A 12141-nucleotide genomic window follows, 5' to 3' on the forward strand; every position below is an offset into this window, starting at 1 on the left:
TCAAATCAGTGGGAGACAAAGAGTTTGTGTTGCATTCTAAGTTCAGTGGAAGAAGGAGAAAGCAGATGAAAACCAGAAGCAACAGAAAAATTCTAGAACAAAAACATGAATCTACATAGCCAAATAGTTTTCTCATTTCTGGTTAATGTTATTTTAGTCCCTCAAAACTAGAAAAATATAGTAATACAGGAACAAAAGCAGGAGCTCAAACTTTCTACTAACTGAGGAAATTAAGTATGAGCATAAGAAACTTAAAGAATGTAAGAGTAAAACTCAAGGTCAAAAATATATAAAGCCACAATTATTCCTGTTTGCCCAGAGAAGTAAAAGGTAACTCTTAACAGCTGGTAAAAGTATAAATATTTATATATAAACAAACCCCTCCTCTGATAAACCTTACTATAGACTATGTCTTCTCTGCCTGTAGATTAATTGAGCTCTGGTGCTCAGCAAAAATCCCTGAAAATAACGTTTTGAAAAATATTATGTTTTTTTTTTAAGGCTGGTTTTTTGTGTTAACTCCAAAACTGATTTAGTCTATCTTACCTCCTAACATGTTGGGAGTTTTACTACTAGCCAGTTAGGCACTTGTTGAGTAACACAGCACTATCACCTTTACACCTTTTTAGACTTGTATCATCATCTCTTTTCAACACGACTAACATTCCCTGAAAGGCAAAGTAATTTGACATCATTTTTCAGACTATATAGAAAGGTTTAAAAATGCATAGGAAAGTGAACTTAAAAAGTAGCAAACGGTTAATAAATGTTTTATTTCCTAGCTACTGCACATCAAATGGCCACTAAATGAAAATGAATCCTTTTTGTCTGAAATTAAAAGTGATAGGGGTGAAACATTCTTCAGACAGTTAGCAAGAGGAAGAGAGAACTTTTTTGAAAAGTAAGAAACTGTGTTAAAGAAAAAGAGAGGGGTGCCTGGGTGGCTCAGTCGCTTGAGCGTCCGACTTTGGCTCAGGTCATGATCTCGCCGTCTGTGAGTTCGAGCCTCGCATCGGGCTCTGTGCCGTCAGTTCAGAGCCTGGAGCCTGCTTCGGATTCTGTGTCTCCTCTCTCTCTGCCCCTCCCCCACTCATGCTCTGTCACTGTGTCTCAGAAATAAACATTAAAAAAAAATTTTTTTTTAAAAAGAGAAACTGAGGGCACAGTTAGGAAGAAATTTCTGTATCACTAAAGCCTCTGATTTTCAATGTGAAAATTTTCATTAAGGATTCTGAAAAATAATTCATAAAAGTATATTAACAAAATTAAAATACACTACTTATGACCTTCTTCATTCTAAATACAAAACACCATTCTGACATTTTTACTAAACAAAAACAAGACCTAGGGGTGACTGGGTGGCTCAGTCGGTTAAGCGTCCGACTTTGGCTCCAGTCATGATCTCACGGTTCGTGAGTTCGAGCCCCGTGTCAGGCTCTGTGCTAACAGCTCAGAGCCTGGAGCCTGTTTCAGATTCTGTGTCTCCCTCTCTCTCTGACCCTCCCCTGTTCATGCTCTGTCTCTGTCTCAAAAATAAATAAACATTAATAAATAAATAAACAAAAAAGAGACCTTCATGACAACTTCAGTTTTGCCTGTACAATTAACCTTCCTTATATAATCTATTAAGTTTAGTTTTATAAAACTACTAACAAGCCCACTGAGGAAGGCTGTAATGCCACTTCAGAATATGTTCAACTGTCTTTTGTTGTTTCTTGCTATTTTACAAAGTATTAGATACGGAGCATTTTCCCTTCAAAATTCCAAATTGGAGTTAAGGTTGCCTAAAATCTACAATTTATTTTAAAAATTGGTTTATAAATAATCTAATTTTAAATACTAGTGTTTATTTCATTAGTAGTAAAATGGTTCAGCATGGATTATTGTTTAGTTAATATGTCAGAGTGCAATGAACAAAGAGTTTCTAATTATAAGATCCAGATTTGATCAGATGCCAATTTATATGCTCTTACAGAAGTTCCTGATCGTCTTCGAGCTTTACGTTTTCTCATCTACAAAATAGGGACAATAAAATGGACTTCATGGAGCAGTTAATGAACTTAAATAGACGATATGCAGCTCCTAGCAGAGCAACATGATAGGAACTCAGTCAATTCAAGTTCTCTCCAACCATTCTACCACTCTCCTAACCTCAAATACTGAATGGCATTTCTGAAATCCCAGAGAAGGCAGAAGATCAACTTAAAGTGGATTTTGTTTTATTTTTTTGCTTTGAACAAGCAGTGGTTTTATTCAACAAGCATTTGGATGCTTGCTTTGATTGTTGGCTAATCGGATTTTATATTTTGAAGAAAAGAGAAACAACACATTCTTGTCAAAACACCAACTAAAAAGCATTCATCAAGTTCTTTTATATATTGCTTGGGAAGCACTAACACCTTTCTGGAAAGCAGTTTGGCAATAAATATCAATGGGTATATCTTGGGATTCAAACGTTGTACTGATAAATTATAAGGATATTATGAAACATGTACACAAAATGTGTTCTATTCATGGATTTTCACAACACTAGAAAATTGGATGCAATTCAAATGTCCAATAAAAAAGGACTGGTTATATTAATGCACATTCACGCAGTGGAATTATCTATAAACATGTTGTGGGGTGCCTGAATGGCTCCGTGGTTGGAACATGCAAGTCTTAATCTTGGGGTTGTGGGTTTGAGCCCCATGCTGGAAGCAGAGATTACTTAAGAAAATAAAATATTGGGAAAAAAAATTACTTGGGCACAGATAAGGGAATGATGCATAGAAATAAATACATGAATGAAAAAAAAAAAACTGGTTTGATGTATTTTTGTTTAAGCCATAGGGTCTTTCAGCTAAGTTAAGAGAACCAGTACAAAATCACTTTTACCTGACAATATGCGAGGACAAGTTAAAAATATTTTTGATTGTTAAGAACACACAAGTAATGAACAAATCAATTAGGAAAAAAGTAACTAATGCATTCCTCACTTTAAATATATATATATATATATACACACATATATATTTATATACATTTACCTGATGATGACGACGAAGTTAGTGAAGTAGAAGAAGATGAATCAAGAGATGGTCCAAACAGGGGATCCCAAGCAAGTAAATCGCTGGTCCCCTTCCTACCATAACATTTAAAAAACAGATTTAATTAAGGAATATTTTATTAGTATAAAATCTAGTCACTTATTTTTATATCACAGAATTGGAATAGCTAAATATATATGATTTAAAAGTTGGGCATTCTACCAATGGAATATGTGAGGAAAGTTTAAATTAAAATTTTATATTAATAAATAATTCATTAACTGCTATAAGCAGACCCTCCAATAACATTATGTGAAATCGCTAGGGTGGAATAGAGAAGATTAATTCCCATCAATCACACCTTGTTATACTCTAGCAATCTTTGGGGTTCTAAGAACAGAAATCATTTCAGCTTTACAAGAAAAGCAATAAAAGGGTCTAAAACAGCTGCCTAAGGACAGAAAGGTACTTAATTAATCCTACAATAGTGTCCTAGCCCCAAGTCATGGATAGAAAATTTCTTTAAGTGATAGGAAATCAGGTACAAATTTTATAAGGTCATATTTAAGTACTTTTTAAAAAATCTTTAGGGGCGCCTGGGTGGCTCAGTCGCTTAAGCATCCAACTCTTGATTTTCGTTCAGGTCATGACCTCATGGTTTGGTTCTTGAGTTCAAGTCCTGCATTGAGCTCTGAGATGACAGCGCAGATTTCCTTCTCTCCCTTCCGTCCCCAAAAATAATTTTAAAAAATATCTGTTTATCCTTTTCTTTCATCTTTGAAATTGTCAAGTACAGAAATAAGCCCAACAGCTTACTTGATATAACCCTGATATAACCTTCAAAGGCCTGATTATTATAGTAGATCATGCAAGGGCAGGACTTCTCCCTGGGCAATCCACAACCTGGGTCACTGAGGCAGTCTAGTGAAATGTTTGGGTCACTCAGGTCTTTTTATGAAAGGTAACCAAGACTATGGACAAAAGCATCAAGAACACCAAAATTCAAGTTTCAAAAAAGTCAGTATGCTGCATAACCAAAGATTTCCCTCTACTGACCCCTTGGAATCCACTGACTAGTTACTCTCAAGATTGAACTTGCAGCTCTTTATTTTTTTTTTTAATTTTATTTATTTATTTTTTTAATTTTTTTTTTTTAATGTTTATTTATTTTTGAGACAGAGAGAGACAGAGCATGAACGGGGGAGGGGCAGAGAGAGGGAGACACAGAATCGGAAGCAGGCTCCAGGCTCTGAGCCATCAGCCCAGAGCCCGACGCGGGGCTCGAACCCACGGACCGCGAGATCGTGACCTGAGCTGAAGTCAGACGCTTAACCGACTGAGCCACCCAGGCGCCCCGCAGCTCTTTACTTTAATAAAAACTTTTAAATCAATGTTTCTTTTTTTTCATTTTAGTCATACACCTTTTAAGATGTCTCATCTCTAAGATCCTATAGTACCTGAACTTTGCCACTACCTCTTTTTAAAAATTTTTTTTTCCAGCTTTACAGAGATATGACTGACAAGTAAAAATTATATATAAGATGTAAAAAAAAAAAAATTAATCCCATTAAAACAGTATTTTAACGTATCAAACAGCCATTAATTTTTAACATTATGTTCTCACATCTTAGAAAACAGGCTCATTACAATAAAAATGGTACAGTTATCTATAAGCACATATCTAGTACCTCAACACGCACTTACATGGAAGCATACTACACATTGTATTTAAAACCTAGGATCACAACTGCATAAATTACTGAAAACAACATTTTAAAACACTTAACTTTACCTTTTAAAATGATAAATGAATACCACCACTGTACTCAATTAATGCCTAACTTTAAAAGTATTAAATAATTTTAAATTCTCCATTTAATGAAGACTACTTTCACTTACACAAAAGAAAAAAAACATTAAAAGAATATATTCTTACTGACAGATAAAGAAATGAAAAAAAAAAAAAACACATGAAAGAAACACCGGCTTAAAGTATTTTTTCCTTTTTAAAAAGAGCTAGTGGGGCGCCTGGGTGGCTCAGTCGGTTAAGCGGCTGACTTCGGCTCAGGTCATGATCTCACGGTCCGTGAGTTCGAGCCTGGCGTCGGGCTCTGTGCTGACAGCTCAGAGCCTGGAGCCTGTTTCAGATTCTGTGTCTCCCTCTCTCTGACCCTCCCCGTTCATGCTCTGTCTCTGTCTCAAAAATAAATAAACGTTAAAAAAAAAAAAAATTTAAAAAGAGCTAGCAACATGGTTTCTAGCCCTCTCCTTTTTTAACTTGAGACATCTTCTTGTTGAAGTTCATTAAAAGTGCAGTATATTTTACAGGGTTACAGCCAATAATTGAAGGAAAAAAACGAGAAAATTTCCATGAGAATAACTAGTTAAAATACAGACATATATGAACTTGGGACACTACCATTTATTTATTTTTTTTAATTTTTTTTTTTAATGTTTATTTATTTTTGAGACAGAGACAGAGCATAAACGGGGGAGGGTCAGAGAGAGAGGGAGACACAGAATCTGTAGCAGGCTCCAGGCTCCGAGCTGTCAGCACAGAGCCCGATGCGGGGCTCGAACTCACGGACCATGAGATCATGACCCAAGCCGAAGTCAGCCACTTAACCAACTGAGCCACCCAGGCGCCCCACTACCATTTATTTAGAAGTAGTAAAGCCACCAAGGCCAAATACAGTTAAATGGATTTTTTAAAAAATTATAAAAATAGTGTCAAGTGAGAAATAATTTAAAACAACCAGTAACCCCAAAGAACAATTCACAGCTTAGAGGATGATAAACAACACCGTACTCTAATTGAAACCGCAAAGATAGTAAAATTTTCTAGGGAAAAAGTATAAAAGAATGATATCTAAACACATTAAAGAGGGAAGGATGAATAGGTGGAGGGCACAGTTAAACTATTCTGTATGACACTATAATGTATGGAGACACACGTCCTTGCCCATTTGTCAAAACTCATAGGACATACAAGACCAAGAGTGAATCCTAATGTAAACCACAGACTTTGGGTGACAATGATGTGTCAGGGTAGGCTCAAAAATTTTAACAAATGTTTCATTCTAATGGGGGATTATGATAGTGAAGGAGGCTGGGTATATGTGGGAGCAGAGAATATACATGCAAAAACTGTATCCTCGCCTGAATTTTGCTATGAACCTAGAATTGCTCTAAATATAGTCTATTTAAAAATAAAAAAATGTGAAACTTACTCATTAGATCCAGCACATGGCTTCGATTTTGTTAGCTCTTCACCTAATTAAAATCAAAATATGAAACAATTCATAATCTGAGTAATAAAATACTTAAATGGAAAGAGACACTAATATATCTCATTACTATGAACAATTTAAAAATTATGGAATTGATAACATAAATCGAATTTTTTTAATTATGAAGAAAAGGAAAATAAGCCTTTAGCAAGTTTTCTAACAGACTTAAGAATATCAAAATAATAACTGAACTTCTGCTATATCTTCATTTCTTTTAACACCTCTGGTAAGAAATTACTTAAGTCAACTAAACTGTCATATTCATGAAAATAAAATTGGTGTTCAGATGAAAAAAATATGGGCTAGAACTTTAAAAATTAGAACATATGTTCAAATACTTAAGTATTACTCAAAAATGATAAGTGATGAATCATGAAAGCATTTTTTCAAGCTGTAAGAATATTATTAATGATTATATTGACCAAAAGCAGTTAATTCTTGAAGGATGTCGTATCTCGAAAAATTAAAATTTTTATAGCACTCTAAAGCAACAGTCTTTATAAAATAGTCTGTTTTGCTCCCTTTTGCATTAGTAATGTGAACCATTTCATTAGCAACTATTATACAAAGGGAAAAGCATCCATAATATGCAAAAGTCATGTTAGTTCATAAGCAAATTTCCCTGTACTTTGATGTCTTGAATCACCAACATGTAGTTGATGAATGCAAAATATATCAACATAGGTAACTGCAGCAAACTACAAGGAATACCACACTGTATATGATGCCATCATATCACATATCATGTCACATTGTCCCATCTGGCTCAATGTGGCCCTTTTTTGGCCTCAAAGTACTTACTGTGCTGTTCTCCTCCATGTTTCTACAATTTGCCCTTATCTCCATAACTCCATAAAAGGAGCCCACTTTTATCCTCATTTTCCCCACATCCCCTATCATCAAGCTACTCACCATTTTTTTTAAAGTAAAATCCTACTTTTAGTTTGATATAATGCATTTAATAGATCTATTAAATTCTATTCTATTATTCTATAATAGAATATATATATATATTTATATATATATATTTATATATATATATAAATTCTATTCTATATTCTATTAAATATTCATTGTGCTAGAATTTTTAATAGGATTGATGTTATGGTTTTTATTAACCATTGTGTTTACAAATTGCATAACTTTTGAGTAGGATGCCTTAACTCCATTTTTCTCACCTTTGTTATTTTAATGCATGACTCTGCAGAAGATGTTAACAACCCCCTAAATTTTTTTAGTATAATTAAGTTACTATACTAAAAACCATGGAAGTAGGGTGGCTCCATAGCTCAGAGGTTAGAGCAATGGTCTTGTAAAAACCATGGAAGAGAAATTGCAATTGTGATAGGACAGATAAGTAAAGCTAAAGCTTACTCATTCTCATAGTCCCTTCTGGCTCATGAAGCTGAGTTACATTCTCAAACAGAAGCTACTATTTGGCTTTGTTGATTTCTGAAAAATGTTGTAGCCAAGTATTAAATTTAAAGGCATGTCTAAATGCTAAAATAAATAGTATACTTAAGTTGTCTCCTGTTTAAAGTAAGTATCCATCTAGTCTGTTGCTAACAGTCATGATGAGAACAAAGCATTTATTTCTATAACTATAACTATAACTATAGCTGTAACTATATATATATATATATATATATATATATATATATATATATATAGCTACAATAAGCTCAGCAAATTGCCTGATAAATTTTAATAGATATAAAATAATCAATTTAAATGTCAAACTTACTAGATGAATTCCTATTCATCTGCACCTAAAAGAGAAAAGCAAAAACTAAAAGTTGTTAAACAAATAATTTAATTTGGTAATGAAATACTTCATAAAAATTTTTAATATATTTTTTATTTTTTAAGTAGGCTCCACACCCAACACAGGGCTTGAACTCACAATGCAGAGCAAGAGTTGCATGGTCTGGCTGAGCCAGCCAGGAGCCTACTTCATAAAATATTACTGGGAACCTAACTTTAAGTTGTTTTCGGTATATCTGCTCAACTGTAAACTACATAAAAATTGTTAAAAATGCAGTATTTTTTATAGTAAAAGATAATACATGTATCTTTAATACTCAAAAGTTTTAAAATATGAAAATGTTAGTGCCTACAGCAAGATACTTTGATCTGCAAATTTAAAAAACTTAACACAAGTATTCTGAAAATCAATGTTCGAACATTAAAATGATTTTTTAAGACCATAGGTAATAATATAAAATCTTGCACTTACTGGGCTGTGTCTCTAGTAGTACATGGAAAGAAAAAGAAAGACATAGTGTACATTTTAGAATTTAAAACAGCTTATTTTCTTGGTTTCATAATTTGTCTATTACCTTCTAAACCATACCTAAAAATCTATACACCTTAAAACACATGCAGAGCATTGTTTGGGGTAGGGGACATGAGCTAGATGAGCACACTGCTCAATAAAATATACTCAAAATATCCTCTTTTCAAACCCAATATTAACTATTAAACTGTTCTCATTATTTATTTTCTCAGCATGAAACTAGAATGTTCAGTTTTTTAAAAAATAGAAGAGAGAGAAAAGTACAAAGGAGAAAATTTAAAACCACTAATGCTTTCACTAACAAGAGCAAGGTGCTTAACATTCTGGTATATATATTCCTCTAGGCTTTTGTTTTATTTATACATATTTTTAAAATTAGTTGTATTCTTATATAATAAAAATTTTTAGTCATTTCATAGCTTCCTACTTCATATATATATGTGTGTAGATATATATGTATGTGTATACATATATGTATATATGTGTAGATATATGTACACATATATATGTATATATGTGTACATATATATATCATAATTTAATTTGGGTGTTAATCTTAAGGTTAAATAGCAATGGGAGAATAAAACCTCACTTCAGAAATCAGTCTTTTTTATACAAAAAAATAAATTCTAAAAGTGCATGACTGAGAGAAAAAAACTTTTTCCCAAATACAGACTTCTTAAAATATATAACAATATATAATTAAAAAATATGAAATGGGTAATACTTATTCTGTATTATCAAGGACAAGAGGTTTAATATCAGTTATGATGAGCATGTACAGATAGACTAAACTGTCATTCTAAGACACGCTTTTTTCTCATTGTTTAACATTCCTGAATTTAGACTATGACATCAATGGAAAGATTAGTTATGGTGATTTTTTTCTCCTCCAAAAGCTGTTAAATATGGATCTTAGAATTGAGGAACTAACCATTATCACTAAGAATTCTTATATTTGCCTTTTTTTATAAAAAGTATGAAAAAACAAATATTGCAGTTGCAAAAGCATGCAGACACATAACTTAATGTTTAAATCCATTTTTACTGAATTCCTGTTCATATAAAGTTCATAAAATATGGATGAAAAACTTTAAAATTAGATGAGGAAAAGATTAATACTGCCAGTTCAAATTTCTGAAACATACAGACTGGAAAATAAAATAAATGGCAGAAATAGATTTTCTACATTTTTGTTTCCCAGTAAAACTTTCAAAAGGAAACAAAACTAAGCCAAACTCAAATTCATTTGCCTATATAAAAATCAGACACTGGAGACCTCAATAAAACTGATGACAAATTATAAAATATCTCCTTATCCAATATGCTTAATTAACTATTCCTAATGATATTTTATTATTCCTAAAATTAAGCAGATACAAGTAGATAAGGTTAAAAAAAAATAAGGCTTCTACATGAAGAGTATGAACTTGCTCTTATTCTTACTTACAGATATTGCTGGGGACAGTGTGATATTTCCTATAGATACTTTTAATTCATCCAAGGAAGCCATTGTGTGATGTGAGTTATTTGGATGCACGGGTTTGATTTCTATCCGATACTTCTTTGGTTCTTCATCTTCAGAATCAGAATCACTAGATGAGTAGAAATGGTTCTCTTTGGTATGTGAGTATCAGTTAAAGAATTCGGTTCTTAAGTGATCTTAATGCATAACCAGTTTTCATACATTTACAAAAAGGAATATAAAACCTTTAAGAGATAAGGTAGACTTTCACAGAAACAGAACTACTAACTCATTAGTAAAAACATGTCAAACTATTATGGAGTCACATTTTATTATAATTAAAAATTTGAAGTTTTTATTAAACAACAGATCATTTTGTTATAACTGTCTACTTATATGCCAACACAATCCATAGGAATATCCAAATGATGAAAGGATATCATTCTGATTTGCTTCTGGTTTTATACTATAGCCTTCTTCATCTACATCAGGAATGTTCTATGGGAAGAAAAATAAAAACTGTAATCATGGATCCTACTAAAGAAATACAAAAGATTAGCAAAATAGCTTCAACTATTATAGGGGCTATGTCATTTATCAAATACCAACAGGCTCATACAATAATTAAATGGAAAAGTTACATCTTTTTGGTTAAGTTAGCTTCAGATCACACTTTATGCTTCAGATATCTGAAAGAGAAAAGCACTATAAAATTAAGTAGGAGAAGCACTAAAAGGAAGAGAATAGGTGTTTGAGCAGGAACACCAACAGTTCTGTAGAAAACCAAATTTTCATCCCAGTCTTCAAAGTGGAAATGAGAGATGATGAAATCAGAGGGCTGACAGTCTCAATAAATGGAAATATTTATCAAAAATACAGAAAAAACAGAAATTAAAGATGACCAAGAAAATTAAAACTATACTAAAATAATCATCTTACCCATGAGCCAGGCAAAATTTCAAAAGCTTGAAAATACATTCTGTTGCCATAACTGTGGGAAAATGTACTCTTAGGCTTTGCTGGTATAAATAAAAAATAGTACAATCTCTAGAGAAAGAAATTTAGCATTATCTAACAAAAGTAGACACATATTTACTCTCCCACCCAGGAATTCAATTTCTAAGAATTTACCCTGAAGATACACCTCCAACAATTTAAAAATATGTATATAACAGATCAAAGATGATCTGTAACTCAGAACTGCTGGAGAGCATCTAATATCCAAGCATAGTTGAATAAACTACAGTACACACAGAAAACAGAGTACTATATATCTATTAAAAAAATCAGAAGTTTCGGGGCGCCTGGGTGGCTCAGTCGGTTAAGCATCCGACTTCGGCTCAGGTCATGATCTTACAGTTCGTGAGTTCGAGCCCCGCGTCGGGCTCTGTGCTCACAGCTCGGAGCCTGGAGCCTGCTTCACATTCTGTGTCTCCCTCTCTCTCTGCCCCTTCCCTGCTCATGCTGTGTCTCTCTCTGTCTCAAAAATAAATTAACATTAAAAAAAATTTTTTTTTTTTTTAATAAAAATCAGAAGTTTCTATGAACTCATAGCGAATGACTTCCAGGAAAAACTGCTAACTGAAAAAAGCATATAAAGGAACATATATATCTTTTAAGTAAGAAAGAAGGGAAATTTTAAGAACACAGATCTCTTCTTTATGGGGGAATAAAAGCCACTGGAAGGATCAATCAGAATATAATAAAGTTGGTTACCTACAAGGGAGGGTGATGAAGTAGAAGAGATAAAGGATGGAGGAACACTTCTCTAAGTATGCTATGTTAAGAGAATCCCATTTTTAAGAAATACACATTTAGGAAGTTAGGGATGAAGGACCATAATGTATAGAATTTATACTAAAATGATCAGAAAAAGAATTATATACACATACATAAACACATGTGTGTAGGGAGAATGCAAATAACTTCTAACTTACAAAAAATATACAAGAATAAAATAGTTCCAAAATAATTTTTATATGAAAAAAAAAAAAAGATCGCCAACAAATGCCAGTTGGAACTGGACAGCCAATATTCTTGTACTGGTAAAGTTTACTATTC

At 32.8% G+C, this 12141-nt stretch overlaps 1 protein-coding gene across 1 annotated transcript in view; it reads right to left on the reverse strand.

The window, feature by feature from the left end:
- The window catches only part of FCHO2 (FCH and mu domain containing endocytic adaptor 2), a 124237-nt gene that overhangs the window by 30049 nt on the left and 82047 nt on the right, over positions 1–12141 (reverse strand). Inside the window, 6 exon segments of the mRNA XM_058729913.1 lie at positions 3030–3124; positions 6260–6302; positions 8064–8088; positions 8556–8567; positions 10066–10238; positions 10518–10578. Of these exon segments, the coding sequence (XP_058585896.1) occupies positions 3030–3124; positions 6260–6302; positions 8064–8088; positions 8556–8567; positions 10066–10238; positions 10518–10578 (409 nt within the window).

The sequence above is a fragment of the Neofelis nebulosa genome, chromosome 1 (assembly GCF_028018385.1).
Source record: "Neofelis nebulosa isolate mNeoNeb1 chromosome 1, mNeoNeb1.pri, whole genome shotgun sequence".
NCBI lineage: Eukaryota > Metazoa > Chordata > Mammalia > Carnivora > Felidae > Neofelis > Neofelis nebulosa.